This window comes from Asterias amurensis, chromosome 1, assembly GCF_032118995.1.
Source record: "Asterias amurensis chromosome 1, ASM3211899v1".
Classification (NCBI taxonomy): domain Eukaryota; kingdom Metazoa; phylum Echinodermata; class Asteroidea; order Forcipulatida; family Asteriidae; genus Asterias; species Asterias amurensis.
The window spans coordinates 13,605,176-13,629,409 of record NC_092648.1 but is presented as its reverse complement, the minus strand read 5'-3'; the positions used below and the strand labels follow the sequence as shown (position 1 = coordinate 13,629,409).

The window sequence follows — 24,234 nt, the reverse complement described above, 5'->3', positions numbered from 1 at the left end:
CATTCAAATCTGAAATAGTTGAAAAAAAAACAAGAAAACTATATTCAATTATATAGCCTACATGTGCCTCCTCTTTTAATCTTTAAACCACTACTAAATATTATTAAAACCACTACTAAATATTATATAGGTGTCCGAACAGGTTCATGGTTTTGTGAAAATCATTACAATGTACAATAACTTAGCCTTTGAGAACGACTCTGCTAGGGTCGAAATGACAGGAAGTCATTTGCAAAATGTACCATTTATAAAAAGTTCTCTTTGAGTAACGCACATATGAACAAAAAAGCACAGCTGCTTCTTCCCTTTTGACCTCCCTCAAGTTGCTCTGTACATCATTAGGCTAAATAATGATTCAAGCCTGATGCTTCACAGAGGCAGCAAAAGCAATGGCCTCCATGCCCCCTGGTCATTGCCTTGGTGCCCTTGAAATGCTCCAAAAGAAAATTACAATTTCCTGTGATAAGAAAATGCCTCCGTGCGTGCCCACGCCCATTCAAAAACAACACATACAGGCCTGTTGATTTTTGCTTGTTCCTCAAGCCATAATTACAGTACTTAATCACATGGAAACTGAGGTTTGATAACTATGCATTTGGTGCTCCACATGGGGTACATCGATGACATAATCCCCCCTCCCAACCATTGTATGCCTGGAATCTCAGGAGTCCTTAAAGGATTTTAGAAGGGTTCCTTCAAGAGGGAAAATGGTGTATGGGATTTGAGGCATTGCATGGTGAGGTATCATTGGTTTGCAATAACACCATGTGTGTCTACCTACCAGGTAGATTATGTTCTTTTAAGAAGATGTCTTGCTTTATATTCTACTGAACAGGCCTGACACTTCACGGAGGAAATGGAGGCAACGAAGGCAACTGCCTCCGTGCCCCCTTGTCATTGCCTTGGTGACCTTGAAATGCTTTTATAATTAGAAATTTACAGTTTCCTCATAGGGTACCTTTTACAAAGAAGAAAATGCCTTGGTGCCCTTTCTCTTTAAAAACCGAAACATACAGGCTTGCTACTACTAAGGAATAGTTGAAAAATAGTGTGTTAAAGTACTGGATACCCTACCTACAGTATATTAGGCATTACATAATATACAATCATGACCCTTGACCTAGCCATTGTCCAACTCTATACAAACATAACCTCATCCAGCCAGGGCTACAAGGGTATGTTTGAACACTGTCTGTGTTCCCTTGAAAGTTAATACCATGCCCATGAGTAACTAGACCAGCAGCAGGAGTAACATGAGCAAGGCATTCAGCTCAACGAAGACTGCGCGCTCATTGATCTTCCTGGTCTGAGGGTCTGACCTGACTAGCAATGTGGACCCTGCATGACAATAGACCCTTATCACAGCTGATTAAACCTTGGGCTAATAAAGGGTTTCGATTATCTAAGATCCATATCAGTAGGATTTGAACATTTTGCAATGACAGACAACAATGGTCCAGAAAAAGATGATTCACAGTACAAAACACAATTAACACCAATTTCTCTATGTTTCCTATAGGTTCAGCAACTACGGGAACAATCTGTGCACACTCTACCAATTAATGTAAAAAAGGTTTCACCCACTTGTTTATTTAAAGGATTTCCAATGTTTTTTGGTGTTTTTTTTTCAATAAGTTGACCACCACTGCTGAATACAGTGGTGAATCCCCTCTGTACATAATCTGTGTATGCATTTAGGCCTGAATAAACCCAGCAGAATTCTTAGATAGGGAAATTATGATAGGACAATCCTAGAACATACCTACTTAAAAATAAAAATAAAAAAATACTAAAACGTTATGTGGACTGCTAAAAAGAAACCTGTAAAGCCCAAGTCACACTGCAGCGATAAGGATCACGATATTCAGAGAACGCATTCTATTGATTGAATTGCTCAATGTAGAATACGCCCACGCTCATACAACCAATCGAGGGCATGCAGTTTATCGTTCTTGTTTTCGTTCTCGTGACCGGGCCTTAATTACGATTAATTGATAAAATAAGGCATGATGACATCTGGTTTCAAATGTGCTGGTACAGAGCCGTACAATGAGTTTCTGGCTTCTTTTTCCCAATGGGAAACCATAACCCACCTGACATCGAATCCTGTTTCACAAATTAATGGAAAACCTTTTCCACAGAGCATTGTTTCTTTACGTGATTGATGAAAACCTACAACCAATTTGTTGTTAACCAAAGTACCAACAGTTTGAAGGTATTTGTTTAAGTGTCTTTGAAGCAGGATGGCTATGACGAGTCTGTGCCCCTGACTGCTCTCAGGGCTTAACCAGGTAGCCAGTGCGCCCTCTAGTTCTTATATATAACTCTATGGACAATTCACGGAGGCAACTAAAGCGATTGCCTGCATGCCCCCCTATTCATTGCCTTAGTGCCCTTGAAATGCTCCAGTAGAAATCTACAACTCCCACAAAGGGTACCCTTTACAAAGAAGAACAGGCCTTCGTGCCCTTGCCCTTTTCAAAAACAAAGCATACAGGCCTGCCACATTTCCACTTCCACATTGACAAGATTATTTTATAAAAATTGCATAGCAAAACCTTGGCAATGAGAAATGGCTGTTAATTGTGGGTCCATGGCCTGAACCAAGACTGCATCTCAGTTTGGTCATACATACACTGTACCTCTTCTTGTGAATAAAGGACAAAGGGAAAGGCCTATAATCAATAACCCCCAACCAGAGGAGAATTAACCATTATTGCCCTTCTGCCCTCTCCTGTGTAAGAAACAAAGCATTGCACAATGCATGCTCTACCCATGCTCCCTAGTGCCAAGTTCTGGCAACCTTGGTTCAAGACAAACCTAATGTGACAAAGGATTAAAAAGTCACATCTCATGCCTGTACCAGGAAAAAATGGAACATCAACACGAAGAACGACATAACCAGTTGCCAGAATATGCAGTACCTTTGCCATTCAGACAGTATCCTGAAAACTCATAATGCAGTTCAGCAATTCCAAACCTCCAACAAACAGTGAAGCCAACACGACATTCAATGTTATTAGGGTTAAAATAACGACAAAACCACATCCAGAGTCAAGTACCTCAATACCAATCATCAAGTTTCCTAGAAAATCAAAGTGTCTTGCAGTCTAGAAAAATCACTGATACCAGGCCTGGAAGTGCAATGGGTCCACGGAGGCCATGGGCTTTGTTGCACCTTGTCTTTGCCTTGGTGTCCCTTCAAAAGTTTCCCTTGCAAAATGCCTTGCCCACTTCAAAGATGAAATTCAAGGCCTGTGATTATACAAAAGCTTTTTTACCAAATATAGAAAATAATATCCCCTCTTCCCGAGATGTAATAAGAGGCACCTTAGTTCCTACTTACTGCTGTTGCTGTGATGAACATATTCCAGGGGAGTAACGTAGCAACGCCATGTAGAGCCATGATGCAGAAGATCATCTTAAATCTAGGGGAAAGATCAAAGAAAACACAACATGTCAATTTAGATTCTTACAAATCAATTTCAAATTTGACAACATCTCTTGCTTTCGTTGAAAATGAAAGCAATTTATACAAAATCTATTATGACTGAGAATACAGTGCTAACATGGGTCAAACGAAAGCTACCATTCCTTATCCCCGATGCAAATTTCCATCAACTAAATCCCTTGCTAGTTATGGAGCTCTTTTTAAATATAGTATGCAGTTCCCAGAATATTATTTAGATTTTATGTTACTTTTAAACATAATCATTTTTTTTTTTTAATATGACAAATAAAATGTCGCTAATTGAATCAAACACAGTATTAATGAATCTTCAAGCAAGCAGGCAGGCAGTGGATATTTGGGGAATAAATGTTTTGGTTACAAGTTTTAGATCTTTGTTTATTACACAAACTTTTATTAAACAAACGTTTACGTAAACAAACGTTTACATAACCGACAAAGGAAACAGAGAAAAACAAACTCATGATAAACAACAACCATTCCATATTTTATGCATTATTTGATGTCTCTGTCTGCAAATTCTAAAAACAAGGAAAAATACATAGAGGGAAAATAGCACGGTATTTGTACATTGATTTTAAATTGCTGAACCACACAGCATTGTAAGATGATGAGAACCAAAATATGGTGTTCTTTTAATTAAACTGTAAGATGACGCTTACTAATCACCCACTTCCCCATGTGAATGTACACACAATGTATGTTTGTGTGCAATCACCATGAATCACGAACCTCCCCTGTTATCAATTCACACCATACTATCAATCATTATCATTGAATGACAATGGTGAAATGAAACTTCTTTGGCTTTCCCACTAAACTAAACAGGAAAACAGTGCTTTTGCGGGAGTGGAAGTTTCCTGTTGATTGATGCATACACCTCTAGTTAGCACAGAGACCTGCTGATTTGGACTCTAAACTCTTTTATCAATGTTCTGTCGTTACAGGCCCTTTTCGAAACCACGTCTTCAGCTTTGGACTCGGCTTGAGGCACCGTTCTCTTGTCCGAAGCCCAGAGCGCGTCTACGCAAAGCACACGCAAATTGTCAAAACAACCGGCAGGGCCAAGCTAGCCTGAGCTGAATCCAAATCCGCAACCGTTGTTTTGAATAGGGCCTAAGAAAGTTAAGGTCGAGTAATAAATCCTGTGTATAAATTTGTAATTTAGTAAATTACAAATGAACATGTGCATATGTACACAGGATTGATTTCTCAACCTTAATTTTTGCAAAAGCTGTTTGAAAATGAAGTGATGAAAACAAGTCCCTTGTTTTGAGTGATTGGATAGCTAGGGCAGGGCAGGGTTATCTTTGCGATACATTGTTTAACAAATGACAGATTCTGTCTTCAACACAAGTTCCCACGTTTCTGGAAATAGAGTGAGGGATACAAGGTAGCATACCCATTGTCTTTACCTATTAAATACTCAAGACATCTCGAAAGACCATCTCCTACCATGTAAGGAAGGCATACAATTTACAAGAAAAGGGTTTGTGCTCCAAAGGAACCAAGGCTTAGAAAGTCAAATAAGCTGTGCTGAAAAAAAAAAAAAAATTGAAAAAAAAAAAAAATGTTTTCCTGGTAGCTAGAGGCAGTTTGATTCCTTTGTTTTTGATTTTTATGTCGTTTTTTTTTTCTTTTTCCATTTTTTTTTCCAGCAAAGGAATCGAACTGCCTCTAGCTACACCGGGCAAATTCGCGGTCTAGTTGGTAAGACACTGCTCTACAGTTGCAAGGGTCGTGGGTTCGAATCCCACCCGAGTAACATGCCTGTGATATTTATCACAAGACTCGGGAAAGTACTGAGTATGCAGTGCTTACACACATCGGAGTTTGGGTAAAAACCAATTAATATCAAATACTTACTTATCTACGGGGGCTGATGTGGCTTTTATCTTCTGCTCTTCATGCATCGTGGCAATATCCTCCCTTGACGCCGAAAGACGTATTGAAGACACGGAACCACCCCATGAGGTAGCATGTGAAACCCCAAGAGGTAGGTAAGACGCCCCCTTGGAAGGCGACCCGTTGGGTGTGTATATGTGTCCATTGCTCCCATGACCCTTGCGTGACTTCAGTACGGGGGATCCCTGTGGTGTTCCGGTCGAAACGCCGACTGGGTCGCGGATATTTCCATTCATCAACGGCTCGTCACCATTGCATTCTGTCTCCTCCTCTGGCTCTTCGACATCGTGAACGATGATCTGTGGGTAGCCTCCCTCGAGCTCGATACTTGTTTCTTTCATTTCGCTTTAAAGATGTGTCGTTGTTCTTTGCAAGGACGTGAGGGGTTTCTCTCTGGCTAGTTAGCTGTGTGAAAATGAAAACTGCTAAAAATTAATAACAAGTTCAAAGGCAGTAGACACTATTGGTAATTACTCAAAATAATCATCAGCATAAAACCTCACTTGGTAACGAGTAATGGGGAGAGGTTGATAGTATAAAACATTGTGAGAAACGGCTCCCTCTGAAGTAGCGTAGTTTCCTAGAAAGAAGTAACTTTCCACGAATTTGATTTTGAGACCTCAAGTTTAGAATTTGAGGGCTCGAAATCAAGCATCTGAAAACACACAACTTCGTGTGACAAGGGTGTTTTTTCCTTTCATAGTTATCTCGCAACTCCGACGACCAATCAAGATCAAATTTTCACAGATTTGTTATTTTATGCATATGTTGAGATACACCAAGTGAGAAGACTGGCCTTTGACAATTACCAATAGTGTCCAGTGTCTTTAAAGTGCTTGTAATCATCTGCTACTACCTTTATTGCCCTGTACTAAACAATTAGTTTGGGGTTTTATTGTGACCGTAGAACAAATATTGGCTATGTCACTGGTTACTCCTAGAACTATTTCGGTTTCGTCTGGCTATCGTCTCCGTTACGGGAGACGATAGCCGGACAAAACCGAAATAGTTCTAGGAGTAGTCACTGGTGCTGGCATTTATTTTCTTCACACAACACTACTAAACAATTTAACACCCTCACAAAATCACAGCTAAAGTTAAACATAATAATTACATTAAAAACATTAAAAATAACATGACATTTGGGTAAATCCTAGGGAAATTGTGAGAAAATCAAAAACTGGTTCGGTGAGGAGGACGACGGCCTACTATTTCTATGAAACTCCATTTCTAATCTACTCCACCATGGGCCTACCAACCATGCTGTGTAAGTAATATTTTTACAACAAACAAGCCATGAGTAACAACAACAGCGCAGACAAGAAAGAACTGACATTTTCATTTCAAAAGAGATTTGTTGTTAAATAATTTCTTTTAAAAAACAATTATTTTTACACACCACGAGCACATTGTACCTACCGTAACAAAGAGAGTTTAACTTATTTCAGAAAGTCAAAGTCACACGGCAGAAGTAAGATACGGAAATTGCAACACACATGTTCGTGTTGTTCACTGTGACTCTGAAATGAAGCAAATTGGGCAATCTGATCCGGCAGTTTATAGCATACACGCAAATCACACGTAAAATAGCGCGCCGAATGTGTTGAATGCGTGCATGCATGTCCTCACAATGTGCGCGCAAAGAATTTTTTAACGGTGAGGTTATATAGCGCCCTCTTGTCCGCTATTTTCCTTCCGTTTTGCGCCCTCAAGCGACTGCATAAAACAAGATGGCAGCGTCCACGAGCATGATGAACAACGTGTGGCTGGGTTCGGAAACGGGCATTTTAAAAGGTTTGTAATGAATTTGATAATATTTTAAGACAACTGTTGCGTAGTATACGGCTTGTACATTTTAAATTAATTTGTTGTCAGTTTCTAAACAGGTCACTTTGATTGAGCCATTGTCATGACCGGTATTGTCATGGACACAAGTCAACATGCAGACATGCGGATTAGGTGGGGCGGGGGCAGCACGGCGTAGTAGTAGAAAGGGAAGGGGGTAGGGTGGGTGCGATAACCATGATAACCAATGAAGATACTTACATAAGGTAACACAACACCTAAAACAGCAGAGATATAACTAAAAGTCGTTATTATTAAATATATGATTAATATTCATAATCATATATTTTATTTTAAACTTTAAGTTTAATTTAATTTAAGTCAACTCAAAAGCTACTGAGACGAAACATTCTCTTTAAAATTCTGGGAAAAGTTATATTATTTGTTTTGATTGAATATTGAATTGATTGATGTTTATTAAGTTTAAATCTCATTATCATGCTGTTTGCTTGGGTTTAAGTTACACCATCTATCAATAATTTTTCCCAAGTTCCGAAATCACAGACACAGGCACATTACTTGGTGGGATTCAAACCCATGATTGTTGTCAATCTAGAGCAGAAGATGTCTTACCAACTTGACCTTCATGACCTTAGGTTAGGAGACCCTCTTTTATAATGAATTTGTTTTCCTCTGCTGCTTTTCTAGGTGTCAATGTGGGTAAGAAGACCGCAACGAATTACAGTGATCTGAAGACACTGGACAAAGAGCAAGAAATATCAGCAATGTACTGGGCAACAGAAGAGGAGCAGATGGTGAGAATTATTCAAACTTAAAGGAACACGTTGCCTTGGATCGGTCGAGTTGGTCTTTGAAAAGCGTTTGTAACCGTTTGTTATAAAATGCATATGGGTAGAAAGATGTTGTAAAAGTAGAATACAATGATCCACACAAACATGCCTCGAAATTGCGTGGTTTTCCTTTTACCTTGTCGACTAACACGTCGGCCATTTGTTGGGGTCAAAATGTTGACTCCCATAAATGGCCGACCATGTTAGTTCGCACAGTAGAAGGAAAACCACGCAATTTCGAGGCAAACTTGTGTGGATCATTGTATTCTACTTTTAAAACATCTTTCCAACCATATGCATTTTATAAAAAACGGTTACAAACGCTTTTGTTTTGACCAACTCGTCCGATCCAAGGCAACGTGTTCCTTTAATAGCAAGATATTTTTTTTTAAACTTCTTCAAGCTTGTTGAATGCTTCGTTTTTGAAAGGGCAAGGTCACAAGGCATTTGTTTTGCAGGGCATCCTTTGTAAAGTTTGTAAATTTATACTGGAACATTTCAACAAAGGCAATTGCATTTGGTGCCTCTGTGAAGTATCATGCTTGACTTCATTTAAACAGATGACTTAATACTTCAAATAACAAGCATTATTATAACATTTGCTGTAACCTTTGCATTATTCCAAGCTTAAAATTCATGTCTACTTTTTCAGGCTTGGAATTATTATTTCACGGAGCTCAAAGAGATGGTCATGGACTATCGCCTCAACATTTTGCCTTCAAAACTTTCCCTCAGACTTTCAAAATTAGAAAACCTGAAATCCCAAGCCTGCTTTAAGAAGAAAATATTTTGAGAACTCTAAATAAGTTTAGTGGTTTTCTCAAAGGTGAAAGCTCTTGTTGTGCAATGGACGTATAATTTCCTCACAAATTTCTCCCAAACCTTTTCCCTTCCAGCTCTTAACCGGGCTAAGAAATGGCACAGTGAAGACCTTTGACCTGGAGAAGGGGGAATTCACCGAGACGAGGGATTGTAGCGGTGGTGAAGGCGTTTTCAGGGGTCTAGCTACATGGGACGATTCCCTCATCACATGTGTGGAGTCGGGGTTACTAAAAGTGTGGAAAGAAGATACAGAAGAGCAGGTAAAGTACATAGCCTTGGCTCCAGACGTCAGTGATTGTGGAGAGTGTACTGCGCTCATTATAGAGCGCCCTCCTATGGCAAGATATCAACAAACTTGACTGGCTCTCACTAACCAGTCAAATTGGTTTATATCATGCCAGAAAAAGGGCACCCTATTTGTTGTAAGCGCAGTGCAGTATCCACTATCGACCTTCGTCAAGGGCGCAAGCACACTGACTGCAATTCAAACCCTGATGTCTCAGCCTTTACAACAGTCCAACAGGACTGACCATTCAGCCAAATTTATTAAACTTTAAACAAAATGACACTCTTGGCCTGCTTGGCCTAAACCCTTTTCCAATCATATCCCGCTATCCGACTATCCCAACAGCATGTAAAGTATACACTCCTTGTTTGGCTTACTGAACGCAAAGATCCATCAACTAAAAACAAGGAATCCTCTCTTGTTTTACAGACGGAAATAAATGTTGGAGCAAACATTCGTAAAATGCGGCAGAATCCTGTGAAGAGAAACGTTGTGGCAACCGGAGGGATGGAGAATGACATGAAGGTGTGGGACTTGGAGGACCCCGAAAAACCCATTTTCCGAGCTAAGAATGTAAGTATCGTTGAGTGATCGATTGAATGTATTCAGGTTAGAATACAGCAAGAACATGTCGAAATAAATACACAACAATAGGAGAAAGTAAAATAAAATAAAATAAACCAACATAGAACACAAGACCAGTAGAAATACTGCTACAAAATTATCCAAGGATAACCCAAAGAAGCCAATGGCTAAGACTTATTTCAATTTGGGTTCTTACAAACAACTGTAACAGAAAGTTTCACAGGAAAGGGGCCTACCATAACTAAAGCCTGGTGTTTCTCTTTGTTTATTTGCTAGGTTCGGAATGATTTCCTGGAGCTACGGGTCCCTGTCTGCGTGAACGACATCAGCTTCATTCCAGAGAGCTCCAAAATTGTAACCTGTACTGGACATCATCATGTATGTATAAAAACCCTCAGCCTAAGTTCGTAAAGCTGTTAATCAGAAATTACCGCTTGATAAATTTCTTAGTTGTCATTTTGCATTTAATGATATGGTGCGAGTCTTGCATGTGTGTGTTGCCTAAAAATACAGACCGCACAGTAACACACAGAAAAACTGACTCTCGAAATGGTGCACCAAAGATTTATTCTGGTTACAACATCAATCAAGGGTGAGTTTCACGAAGAGTTGAGACTAGTCTTATCTCGAGTCAGGATGACTTGTCCTAACTTAGGACTAGCGTGGGAATAGTCTGAAGTAAGGACTAGTCCTAACTCTTTGTGAAATCGTCCCCTGGTCAGTTGTTCTAAAAGTTTTGTACTATTATAAGGCATCCAGTTGCTCAATGATAAACGAGTGAGATCGATTTTCCATGGTGACCCTGTAACTTCTAGTGCCGTTGTGTTTTGTTTCAGTTGAGAGTATATGACCCAAGTACTCCCAGGAGAAGACCCGTGATGAGTGTTGAGTTTGACGAGTACCCGCTCATGTCCATGAGTATTGCACCAGGAGGAAAGTGAGTCACTGCATTCAGTTATACGAAGTTATATAATAATAATAGAAATAAAACTAGGTTCTTGTATAGCGCTTTATCACACCCCTGAGGGGTGTATCAAAGAACTCAATATTTGTTTCTGGAAGGTATGAAGAGCTAAGTTTGGAAGTATGAGGTATATTCCTTTAAGGCACCATGTAATGGTTCACAAGGTGCTGTGGCGCAATATACTGCCGATCAAATCAGGAACACCAGGGCGAACCCCTTCTCTTTGCGATAGGTGCACTGGGGTCTTTTACGTGTTTTACACAACACACGGGACCAACAGCTTTACGTCCCATCCAAAGGGCGAAGCATCATGGTAAGGTGTCTTGCTAATAAGGAAACAGACTGGGACTCGAACCCACACTCTGTTAATCAGAAACACCAGAGTTTGAATTCGGTGCTCTTAATCGCTCGGCCACAACATTTTCACTTTTACTTTCACTTTTGTTAATTATACAAAATTATGTAATTGGGTTTTTTACCCTTCCAGAGTTCTGTGGGAAAAAAAGCCACAAGGAAACACGTTAAATTGTTGTGTTTTTTACTGGTTTAATGTTTCTATTTTATTTACAGTTCAGTTGTTGTGGGAAATACACACGGAAAGATGGCACACATTGACTTGAGGAAAGGTCAGTGTTAATCCCAAATGTTTTATTTTAAAATATGTATCGATAAATGACATAAATTAGCAAGAATCCAAAAGGATGTTTTTAAACAAATTTTCAAAACAAAAATCACACAGTAAGTTTGCATTACCTTTACTATAATAGTTTCAGAAAATGTGTATGGATGTTGTGAAATGGCGGCACAGAAACAAACATGTACATCCGTTTTCAAGTACAGCATAATAATTGGCAACTGTTGCCATCATTGCGGTTCATAAAAGACAATCAAATGGATGTTCACATAGTAAACCAGAATGAAAAGACTCACTGATGCAGCTACATAAAACTTTGAAATTGGGAAGAAGGACACTTTGAAAATTAGGGAAGTAAATTCTATAAACTGAATGGCGAAATGACCCTATTTGCAGCTCCTAAGCAGCCACTAAGTTCTCTAAGACACACTCTTTACTTCTGGATGCAGGTCAGGTTCTGAGAGTCTATAAGGGGTTTGCCGGCAGCATCCGCTCCATCCAGTGCCACCCCACACTGCCCCTGGTTGCTTCCTGCGGTCTTGACAGGTTCCTCAGAATCCACCACATACCGTCTGGCACGCTGGAAAATAAGGTGAGTGCAGTGAGAGTGTGGTTACAGGCTAAAAAAACATTTCGGACTTTTTCTAAGGGCGTGTCCGAAACAGCGGCTTCGGCTACAGCTACGGCTAGTTCAGCGCATCTGCCAGTGTTGAAGAATAGGCAGACGCGCGCGAGATCTAGCATAATTGCTTCTCTCAATCGAGGAGTACAAATGGGTAGAGGCTAGAGCTGTGGAGTTGTCTGCGATGGACTGCCATCCTGTCCAGGGAGAATGGGAAATATTCTCAGCCCTTTTATGCCAATAAAACCAGATACAAACACCGGCCTGATGAGCCATATGGGCTCAGTACCGACTTCAATCCCATTTCAATATTATTAAATATTATTGTTATTATTCAATCCACTGCAGAAAAGCATAGTTTTATTGACAAGCTGTGTAAATTCTCCTCTTTTTGTTTTTCATAATAACAGATCTATTTGAAGTCACGGCTCAACTGTTTGCTATTTTCCAGTGCAAGTTTCGACACAGTGGTAAGCATAACTGTAACCTGTTGGTATGTTCAGTATTTTATTAAGTCATGACAAATGATTCTTTGTTTTCTCCCATGAACATGTATGTTATTACTTTAAAATGTAGGTTATTGCTTTATCAAGCAGAAAATCACTGAGGGACCAGACACAACAATTTAAACTGTATGGTTTATGGGATTTGAGGCTTTGCATGGTGAGGTATCAAATACATTTGGTTTGCGGTAACATCATGTGTGTACTTGTCAGTGTTCTTTAGAGAACTGTCTTGCTATTTATTCTACTACCATGGAGTAGATTTTCAGTTAAAGGTATTGAACACATTCGGTAATTGTCATAGACCAGTATTCTCTCTTGGTGTATCCCAACATATGCATTAAGTAACAAGCCTGTGAAAATTTGGACTCAATTGGTCATTGACGTTGCAAGAAAATTATGAAAGGAAAACACCCTTGTTGTTCAAAATAGTGTGCTTTCAGATAGGAATAAAAGGCTTCTGGCCAGAAGTCTTTTATTATCTTAGTGAGAAATTACCTTTTTCTCAAAAACTAATTTACTCACAATGTTTTATACTACTAACAGCTCTCCATTGCTCGTTACCAAGTAATGTTTTATGCTAATAATTATTGCTATATAATTACCAATAGTGTCCAGTGCTTTTAACCAGGGCCCAATTTCATAGCGCTGCTTAGCGGCCGATTTTGTGCTTACTTTGCAATTTCTATTTCATAGCGCTGCTAACAGTAACACATGAAAAGGCATGCTAACCTTCCGGTGCTTAGCGCACGAAAATAAATGTTGCACAATCCGCGGTAAACATGCAATATAGCCGCCCAATTTTCTGCTAACCTGTGAAATACGCTAAGGCTTAAGCAAATTTTTCTGCAACAGTAAGCACGCAAATTTGCTTACCGTTAAGCAGCGCTATGAAATTGGGCCCTGTTTCTGCTGAGCAAGATTTGTGTGTGGATTAGTTTGTTTTGGTGCCTACCTGCTTCATGAAAGTTAGCGCAGATCGGATGTTTGTGTTTAGCCTGTTCTGAATGGAATGTGCCTTCTGCAGTATTGGTACTGCCGTATCAGAAGCCTGAAGGCGACTTTACGGAACCCGGTGTTCCTGAGGTAATAGACGATGGTGTTCAACCAACTGACCGTCAGTGGAGGTAACTGGAACATGAACAGCGACAAGAGTTTGAAGTTGTATTCGGAGTAAAAATCCAGAGTGGTGACGTACAGCAAGGGCAAGAGGTTCAAAACGAATGCCGTTAAGATGATGAAGAGTAGAGTGTGGAGAGACTTGTTGTTCTGGAGTGCAACTGGATGATTCCCCAGTGGCTGATTTCCCAGTTGGTTATCTGCATGTATACGTCGTGCATGCTGGCGTGAAATCAGCATCATTTTGGTGTATGCTACAAGGATTATCAACAATGAGACCACAGTTATGCACGTGTAAATGGCTTGGATGAGCAACAAGCCTACTTTCTCCAAGTGAAATCCACACAGCCTGTCTTGCCCACTATAAACTGTTTTCCACTCTGCAATGAAACCCATTATGATTGGTAGGAGTACCAGTGCTGCCCACTTACAGCAGACGGCGATGCGGGCACGCTTCACTGTAACAAGCGTCGAGTATTGAAGTGCATAGACCACTGAGAGGTATCGATCTACGGTCAAGTATAAAATCGACAGAACAGATTCACAGAAAAATGGAACCACCACAAATGACTGTATTCCGCACAGAACTTCCCCAAAGAGCCATCTCTGAGAAATTGTCAAAACTGTCATCGGGAACGCCATAAAAATCCCAGTCCCGATGGCGGCAGATGACATGGACCTGAGAAATACTTTAGTCGTGGCCTGGATGCTCTCAACGTGATGAAGAACAACCAAACAAAGTGGATTCAACGTCACAATCAGAAGTGTGGTTGTTGCCATCAAAACTATAGACACGATATCAATGATGGTGTCATCTTCGGTTTTCTGGCCAGTCAATGTTTGGTTTATTTTCATAATGAATTTTTCAAACAAGATCGCAAATTAGAAGTTGTCTTCAGTCCAAAGCGTTGATGCTGTTTGGCAGATGCGAATGAGACAAATATAACTGGGAGACTTTAAAAAAACATAGCCACAAACTTATTAGGCTGTTCCGCTGAAATGTCAGGAAATTGCAAGTTTAGACAGGAGACTAATAATAAAAAGGGATGATGTTTGATTAGCAGTCAATGCGGATATTCGTGAAGACGTGTCATTAATTATTAACTGGTTTCTAAAAGTTAAGTCTCCACACAAATAAGCGTAGGCAGAAAAGTTGTTTTTTCATTACTGAGACCAGAACCGCTTGTCCAGGATATTGCTATCTGAAACACGCGTTGTGTCTGAAACACGCGTCGTGTCTGAAACTTGCATCTAATCACTCAACGCTTTTTAATAGTTTTTAAATAGATGTAAACTCATATTCAATGAAAAAAAATAATAATTCTCTTGGTTACTTGCATGGTGTAGTTATTGTAAAGATGCCGTTCAGAATTGAATACACTAATTAAAAACCAGTCCTTTACATGCTGTTAATCTGCAATCATGTGTCCTAAAGATAGCTCCAGTACGCTATTGAACTAATGAGCATTTCTAATTACCCGTAAGAGCTGATGACATTTCTGCATAGTTTAACAAAATGTTCATAAACCTCTCATGGTTTTCACATGTAGTTTAATGAAAGTCCCCCAAAAACAGAAAACATAGTTAGTCCTGGCTGTCAAGTAGATGCTTGCACATCATTCATTACATACTGATTACAATTGATGAGCGGCAGAAAACTAGGCTGTATTAAACTGTAATTACATACGATGAGAGTTGTGCACTCATTTGTACTGTCATCTACCTGCCGGAATTTTGAGCAATGATCAGGTTTGGGTTAATTATTAAACTTCAGTATTTAGTCACGCCCCTTGCTCTTCCGGTGAAAAGTGGATCAAGTCCCAATCATCACCTTGCCAATTCACTTATCCTATCTCACTATTGTTTATTAACCATGGCAACAGTGCAGCTCAGCTATATACATGGAGAAGTCATGCAACCTTTTTTTAGATTAAATTTTCACAGGTTGATTTTATTGCATTCAACTAAATTTATATAGGATTAAAACAATCAAACATTTCCAAAAACGAAAGGTATACAATGCCTTTAAGGTGCACATTTTTAAGCAAACACAAGACAAAATTTGTAAGAAAAAACGTCTAAGACACAGATTTACATAGTAAAAAATATCCCTTAAAATATTTCTGTCTCAAATATAATAAAAGGTATAATTAAAACTAATTTCTTGTTGAGAATGTATCACTCAATGAGTATCTTTTTCTCTTTTGAATCGATGTCATGCTGAAATTAATGTGTAACGGTTTTAACTATTTTCTCATGACCCAGATGGCCGATCGATCTCAAACTTCTACAAGTTAGTCAGTTTAAGTACATGGTGAATTACATAAAGTGCCTACACTGCCAGCAACTGATTTGTTAAGCAAAACCAAGTCTGTATTGTTCCCTTAATCTGGGATAAAGAATATTAATTTTTGTTTTCTAGTACACATGTACATGTACCCATATACACCGATATGTGTTAGCACTGTATATTCTGTACTTTCCCGAGCTCTGTGAACAAAATCACAGGCATATCGCTCGGGTGGGATTCGAACCCATGCCCGTTGCAGCTCATTGTTAAGTAACGTTATTTATCCAATGTTTTTCAGGACACCGAGGGTGGGGTCAAGGCAATCGAGAGACCAGTGGGACCTGTGGATGAAGAGGCAGAGAGCATCTGGAAGCAGATGGAGGAGATCACGGAAGAGTCAACTCAAGCAAAGAGGAAGGTCAATGCTGAGACCAAGACGGCCGTCAAGCGGAAAGCTCCTCCAGAGACATGAGGAGTGCGTTTGACGACTATTCTGAATACAGGCCTGATACGTCTTTCCCATCTAAGGGCAAGATAGTATTTTCTCAGTACATGTTCTGGAAAAATTTAAAAGGTCACCATATACTTGATAAGTTATTCAAATGTGAATGAAGTATTCAGGTCCAAAAAGTAGCTCAGCTCATTTTCCTAACTTCTGCATATTGTAACGGCGCTTATATCACAGATTTCCATGGTAAGCACTGCCATCAAATATGACAAGGGTTAATTTGGAACAGATTTTTGGAGTTGGACTTCTCTTTGCTGTAAAAAATATTACACAATCTACAGAAAAAAGTACACCTAAAAATCAATCACTTTTTGAAATGCAAATTCAAATGAATTTAAACCTGAACAGGCATTTTTTATTTGTGAAAACATTTCTGAAGCTTCGTTATGAGAATAAATCAACAATATAGATACAATGACAATTGTTTATCATGGATTTGTTCTTTAAATCTCTATCTGTCTTTATGAAACAAAAAAAGGTCATGATTCTGGGTTCCTGCCCAAGTAAAACTTTTCGGAGAAATGTCCATTAACTGAAGAGAAAGTTTTACTACATTTGGTAGTTGATTCTGGGAGGGGTAAAGCCCGGTGCATACTTCCTGCAAATGCTTCAAGCAAAGCAAAGTTTCTTGCGTCACAAAAGGAAGTTTCTTGCATCAACAGTTTTTGAATCACATTCGCAGGAAATATGACTGGGCTTAACACACTTGCCCTCCCTAAAAGACTCTCCTTCTGTTTATCTGGCAAGCTGTACTCGTGCTGTTAATTTCCCACACAGAGAGAGCCACTATAGAGGGCACTATCAAACATGTACCGCTATCACCTCTCGACAACTGCAAACCCCAAAATAGATGAAGCTGAGAGTGCGCCCTCTTGTGGCCATAGATCATGGGAAGATATTAACAAAAGAAGAGTCTTTAATTAGGACTATCCCTAACCATACATTGGACACTCTCTGGAGGGATGGTTAAAAAAATGATTTACCAATATTTTAAAACGGCCGGCTGTTTTCTTTAAAAAACACAACAACTAATTTATAATAATACAAATACAAACAAGTACAGAAGACAAACTGTAAGTAAGGAAATAAATACCCAGTAATTAATTTCATGGTAGGAAGCCTTCAGATTAATTGAAGTAATTTTGGAATATACATGTTCATCATTAAGACTTTTCCATTAAGCTCTGCTCCCCTAAATAAATGGATCTAACAGAACTGTGTGATTTGTGCCCATAAGTCTGACATGATTAACAATTATAAAAACATGGGCATCTCACCTAATGCAAGCACAATTTCATTCCTTTGAATGTTTGCATTTGTTTGGTTGAAAAAGTTGTTATGATTACCATATTTTTGATTGAATAGCTTAAAAAGCTGGAGATACGTAACAATAAATTACTTTGATCAATCTAAAAAAAAAAACACCTTTGAGTTTCTTACTTGACTAACTAAATAAATGTCCCTAAAAAAAAATCCCCAATTGCATAATTAAGTACATTATATGCCAAAACCACAAAAAGAAATAAAGTTTATCTTACAATTTGTTTTGGTTAAACTGGAAAATTGAATTATATTCAGGACCCACTTTTATCAAGCCTGTACGTACAAAGTCTTGCTCAACGCAGAAAACAATAGGTTACCAGCCAAAATAAAAGAGACTTTACGATGCTGAGACTGGTATCTTATAAATTTCTTGCTTATCACAGAAATGTTTTCGGACTAACCGCTTAAGAAAGTTGGCCCAGTTTGTCGTGAAGTACAAAGTATAAAATATTCGGATACTGCATTAAAAATAAATATTTAGACCGTAAGTCAACAAAAATGCAACATTTAAATTGGTTGTCAGACACTTTTGATAATTGAGGCATGGATGATGACCAACATTTGTAATCTTTACGATACATGTAGGTAAAAGACTTGGTCCCAGAACTGTACTGGTTTACAATATTTCCTTGATACAAAATTTCTAAGATTATGAAGGGAAATTTGTGAACACATGTAATGAAAGCACTTTTTTGCTGAACTTGAGAAGTTTAAATAGATTCCTTGGACTTTTACTAAACATCAAACTTGTCAAAAGGTGTACTAATACTCACAAAAAATGTCACTGTTTAAAAAAATGATTATGCATTCATCTTTTGCTCAAGACTTGATTCATGCCTGAAGTACAAGTTGTCAGTAAAAATAATGTGACAAAAAAGTACATCCAAAACAACTCGTCCATCATAACTAACCAGGGTGATGCCAGGGGGAATAATCATAGCATAATTCAATTTAAAACGTTACCTATCAATGGTGAAAACGACTGGATGGTTTACTTTACATCAAAACACATAAATGGAAGATATAGTACACAAAGCCCAGGCGAACAACTATAGACTGGGTGGCATCAAGTTTAAACAACACTTAATACAAGTGGTTGGAGAGAAAAAGAAAAAACCTCTTAGGGTATTGGTTTCTTCAGCGACGAGGCGGTGGTGACCGTCTGGATCTCTCGCTGTAACTGCTTGCCTGGGTTCTTTCATAGCGTGGATAGCGTTCAAAATCACTACGGTCATATCGGCCGCTGGAAGAACACAAAGAGATATCTTGGTTTAGTGTCATCAGAAAATACCCACATACTTGGTCAACTTTAAAATCCTAATCAAAAGCACCCAAGAAAAAGGTTTATCAATTAATAGATACTGAGAGTCAAGATCAGAAATCATAAGGTGATTTTTGATGACTAACAGTGACAATAAAAAGGTGGTAGTTATAATCAAAAGATCATTAAAAACTGGGTAGTCACAATCCAAAGAAAGTGAGAAATCATACTGTATCAATAGAAATCCTAAAAATCCAATTGGAAATATGATTCATCTATCAATAGTTGACAGCAAATTAATGGTCAAAAACAATATTATGGTGCTACTAAACCTTGCTAAGTTAAAATATATTATATTTAGTAGGCCTATGTAAGTATGTTCAGATGTTCATTTCATTGTCAGAAGTTGAGAAATGACAATCAATAGGAGTTTAGAAGTCACAATCAATAGAAGTTGAGAAATGACAATCAATAGAAGCTGAGAAACCACAATCAATAAAAGTTGAGAAATCACAATCAATAGAAGTTGAGAAATCACAATCAATAGAAGTTGAGAAATCACAATCAATAGAAGTTTAATAATCACAATCAATAGAAGTTACAATGTAGTTGCAAAAACACAATCAATAGAAGTTGATGAAACACAATCACAGAAGCTAAGAAATTACAATTAATAGAAATTGAGAAACTAACATTGATAAAGCACAATCACTAGAAAATGAGAAGTTACAATCAATAGAAATTGAGAAATCAATATTGATAAAGCACAATCAATAAAAAAATTGAGAAATTACAATCAATAGAAATTGAGAGATCACAATCAACGGAAGTTGGAAAATCATATTCAACAAAAAGATATACAATTTTGCACTCATTTCTAAAATAACAAATCCTCAAAACTCTTTGAGAAATCTACATGATAACTCACCTAGCTCCACCACTGGCTGCAGCTGTCCTATAATCCCTGCTGTCTTCTCGTGGCGGGTAGCTCCTTGCAGAGGAGTATTCCCTGGAAGGGGACGCGTAGTCTGGAACCGCACTTGCGTAGGCACGCCCACTCGCGTAGTCACGTCCGCTACTTCCGTAGTCTCGGCTAGCTGCTCCAAACTCTCTGCTTCCAAAATCTCTTCCCCTTGTGGTTGGTAGAGGGGACCTATATAGCACGGGTAAAGACTGAAACTTGAAGGAATGTTGCACATACTACTACTACAAAGTGTGAAAGAGTAGATTTAAACAAGTGACTTACATCCCAGACGTTTTTTCAAAAACCAAGTGACTGTGGACACTGCCTTTTGCCCGGTTCATACTTCTTGCGAATGCGATACGAATTTTGACATCACAAATTCGCAAAAGATAATTCTCAACAGCTGAACTGTTTTCAACTCCTGCGAAACATTTGCTACGAAAATAGACTTGTGACGTCAAAATTTGCTTACATTTGGATCGAAGGAAGTATGAACAGGCTTTATATAGTGAAATTTTACATGAAATTCTTTTAATAACTGGTACAGTACAGAAGATATACTTTATCCAATGTTTTGAGGGAAGGTACAAAATTGGTAAATTATCAACAGTAACTTTGAATTTAATAATCAACAGATATGCAACAAAAGAGGAAACTTTCTCAAACAAAAACCTTTATAAAGTGTTTTCCAGTTTTCTGTTGCATCAAAATGTTTAAAAAGAGAGGAAATTAGCTGACCAACTGAGAAGTTGCATGCTTGAATATAAATAGTTGAACACAAAGAGGCTCTGTTACTAAACTAATGAACCAATGTTGTACCTTCCTCTTAATTCCAATTATCTTCTACAGAAACATAATACATGTATAATAGACAATCTTTTCCTGCAATGAATGAACACAAACAAAAGAAATTTATCCAAAAAGTCCATTACTCAAATAGTAGAAAAGGAATTAGTACCATTTGTTGTTGAAGGAAAGGCTTGGCCAAGTTCTAGGGTTATCTCCTCACTACAGTTTCATCACTGAACAATAATCCTTAAAATGGGCAGGGTTTTTGCTCACATCCTAGCCATTTTTTTCTCGAGGGGCGGCGTGAGGTGGAGGTTAATGTCGTGAAGATAGTTTGTTGACAACCATATCTTTATAAATTGCGTTTTTGTTTGTTAATGCAGCTGTGCGGAATTGTAGATGTGCGAAATTGTAGATGTGCGATTTTGTAGATGTGCGATTTTGTAGATTGTGCGATTTCGTAGAGGTGAGATTTTGAAGATGTGCGAAATCGTAGACTTGTGACTGCAGAAATAATTAGTGCAGATAACGCGTTTTTTTGTTTCAGTAGATTCGCAGAGTTGTAATTTTGTAGCTCAGTCATTGTGAAGAATTAACAGCGATAATATATGCCGTCTGCTTTTCATAGCGGCGCGAGTTATGCCAGATGGTATTTTGAAAACACCCGACAAGACGTTGAATTTAACAGTACGCATTGAATTTCATTGGTTTGTTTTCGGCGATAATATGTGGTAGCAGTGTGTGCTGCTTGAGAGAAGATTCTGAGAAGATATGGGAGAGTTATCACACAGCTAGCACTATCTGTACCCATCCCACAACGGGGCAATTTTTTCATACTGTTTCCTGTACATGTATAAACTGTAGTGAATGCTGAATAGATATCCTATCAGTTTCTACCATACAGATTTCTCCAGGAAAACGATCTCCGGCTACGTCACAAAGCCGTAGAAGTCATTGTGGGTTTTGAGGGACTAGAGGAACAAAACAACAGACTTGTCTGTATAGTTGTACAGGATGAATCCAGTTTTTGACCAGGAGAGTGGAGTTTGGTGAAATTGTCGCAAACGGCTTTGCGTTCATCAATAAAGTTGTCGCTATACACATAAACCAGATTAAGAGTTGGTGTGAATAACAAATAGGCCTATGTTATTAAGAAACAGCATCTTTTGGATGCCTTTACTATAAAAAAAACAGTTTCCAGATTTCTTAGCAAATCTAAAAAGAGGAACGTGTGTACACTGTAGGATGACAAATAAAAAACTGCAGCGATTTTGTTGGCTATTTGAAGTCTCTTTGAAGTGCTTCTGGAGTACGAAGAAAATATAGCCGGTCGTGATTGCAGGGCTGCTACTCTGTTGAGTAAAAAGGTATCACATACATAGGTACATTTTGTCCCTTTGTAGTATTATAACAGCTATACAAACAGCTATGTAAACTACAACCTGACCAATTTGTGTTTAGAAGGCCAAACGGAAGTGCGGCTATTGTAGATATCAGGCTCTTTTCAAAATGAGCCTGATAGATATTCGCTTTGAATCGTGAAAGGTGAAACACAAATTGGTCATATGTATAAAAGCGGACTTGGATTAATACGTGTCTTGCCAATCCTGGCAATTCGTGCATGCGGAGGATCGGTGCGTGGAGTATCTCGATGCTGTAGCGACTGTAAAGAAAAACAACTAGAAGAGTTTTTGTGAGAAGGTTGCTCTGTAGATAATCACTCAAATGGTTGAAGCTTGCGAGGATTGCGACTTAGAAGAGGTTGAATCGCTATGGCTGCACTGAAAGAAAACATTTTACGTTAATCTCCAGCAATTCAGTTCCAATAAAAAGCAACGTTTTACATAGCATGATGAGGGTTTGAAAGACGCCGTATAAAGAATCAGTAGTGCACACCATCTTTTCAAGATGCTGCTAGATTGGTCTGGTCTTTTTTTTTTGGCGTCTGGGAATGGGAGAGGCGTAAAGGAGGCATATCGTGCAGACCGTAGAGAGCAAGTGTTTTTGCGAAGCCATCACACTCTGTATGGCCTCAAATGCTCGATGCATGCGGAATAAACACTTGCAGGCATTTGCTTTTTTTAAGCCTGAGCAGCGGAGACTTAAGTTCATGTGGTGCGAATTGCGTATAAATACCTTCTGCGAATTGGCGATCTACTGCGATAAGGTGCCGATTCGTAGCGACTGCTTCCATATGCATCTCCGCTATAGCGTGATCTAGGCTCATCGCGATACCCAGCACTTCCACTTCCACCACGGCTGGAGTAGTCGCTATAACTGCTGTAGGATCCTGGGGGGCCTCTGCTTCCTCTTGGCGCGCCTGGCCCATCTCCTCTACCTCCGCGTGATGGTCGCATCGCGCTGCCGCCTCTTGATGAACCGCCGCGAAAGCCACCACCACTACCACCACGCCTCCCACCGCGGTCTCCTCCTCGCATGCCCCCTCCTCCTCCATCCTGACGGCCTTTTCCTTTAGACGGTTCCACCCTGATATGCGAGCCAAGGAAGTTGTGGCCATCCAAATCCCTCATGGCCTGTTCAGCATCTGAGGTGTTGAAGTATTCGATGAAAGCGAAACCTGGTGGGTTTCTAGCGAGCCAAACGTCGCGAAGACTTCCAAATTTTCCAAATTCACGGTCGATATCCTGTTTTGTAGTGCTGAGATTCAAACCCCCAACGTACAGTCTGCCCTCCATCAACATCTTGACTTGTTTCTCTGTATGTAAAATGACAACAACACAAGAGCATTTAAACACGTTTATTGCATAATTAACAAGCTGGCACATTTCTCCTTTGAACTATTTCAGTGCCAAGGTCGTACGTACATCCTGTTTTATGTCCTCAAAGTCAAAAAGTGTTGAATCAGTTGTACATTTACGACCCATACAATGTTATCACGACAGGGCATTGAATGTTACTCAAGAAACACTATGTGACTTTTGGGATGAACAACAAAGGCAACACTAATCTAATCAGCAAGAAAACTGAAAAGAAAAGTTAAAAGATACTTTTAGTTTTGGTTTTGGGGAAAAATATTGTTATAAAAACGTGTTTCTATTCGAAAAGCTATTTCACCTCCTAGAGAGATATAGGCGTAGGTCAAAGGCCAAGAAGCGGAGGGAATCCAGTGTATTTTGCGCTATTTATGGGGCAAATCTTTGGGGCGATTGTTTTTTTTGAGTGCGTGTGTGCCGCTCGCAGCGCTGCATCCCAAAAGAAACTATTGAAAATGAAAGTCATAAATTGGTGTACAAATTTGAACCGATATTTCTATGTTCACATCACGTAAAACAACAAATATTCTCTTCCAGAAGCTTGCTATAACATGTGTTCCTTGTATTATGTAAATTACAAGCTTCTCACACAACATTAAAGAACCTTATCTCACCGTTTAAATGCCTTTAAATCTGGAAAGTACACGCACTAATAAGTCAGTTGTTTGGATGCCGTCGTACAAAGGTCGACGTGAACCCGCGGAAAAGTATTGTAATGCCTGCGTTAATTAATAATCAGGGTACCATCGAATATGCAAACCACACAAACTACTCACTTCA

General features: G+C 39.0%; 3 protein-coding genes across 3 annotated transcripts in view; 1 reads left to right on the top strand and 2 right to left on the bottom strand.

Annotated features, from left to right (window-relative positions):
* Positions 1-6,954, bottom strand: part of LOC139946538 (equilibrative nucleoside transporter 1-like) — a 35,346-nt gene extending 28,392 nt beyond the window's left edge. Inside the window, exons 1-3 of the mRNA XM_071944237.1 lie at positions 6,794-6,954; positions 5,336-5,779; positions 3,347-3,428 (exon numbers count right to left, since the gene is read on the bottom strand). Coding sequence (XP_071800338.1) covers positions 3,347-3,428; positions 5,336-5,715 — 462 coding nt within the window. The 5' untranslated portion in view covers positions 5,716-5,779; positions 6,794-6,954. The remainder of the gene's footprint in view (positions 1-3,346; positions 3,429-5,335; positions 5,780-6,793) is intronic.
* Positions 6,955-7,099: 145 nt separating this feature from the next.
* On the top strand, positions 7,100-16,758 carry LOC139946522 (WD repeat-containing protein 74-like). Its single transcript, XM_071944211.1, has 10 exons — positions 7,100-7,168; positions 7,868-7,974; positions 8,907-9,092; positions 9,548-9,691; positions 9,980-10,081; positions 10,540-10,640; positions 11,238-11,293; positions 11,751-11,893; positions 12,334-12,393; positions 16,134-16,758. Exons 1-10 carry the CDS (start codon positions 7,105-7,107, stop codon positions 16,305-16,307), a joined length of 1,137 nt encoding a protein of 378 aa, XP_071800312.1. The 5' UTR covers positions 7,100-7,104; the 3' UTR covers positions 16,308-16,758.
* LOC139946530 (uncharacterized) lies at positions 16,667-24,175 on the bottom strand. The gene is made up of 4 exons (XM_071944224.1): positions 24,069-24,175; positions 22,817-23,396; positions 19,856-20,080; positions 16,667-18,909 (listed from the first exon to the last, which is right to left on the bottom strand). The coding sequence occupies exons 2-4, from the start codon at positions 23,380-23,382 to the stop codon at positions 18,804-18,806; spliced, it is 897 nt and encodes a 298-aa protein (XP_071800325.1). The 5' UTR covers positions 23,383-23,396; positions 24,069-24,175; the 3' UTR covers positions 16,667-18,803.
* Positions 24,176-24,234: the final 59 nt, after the last annotated feature.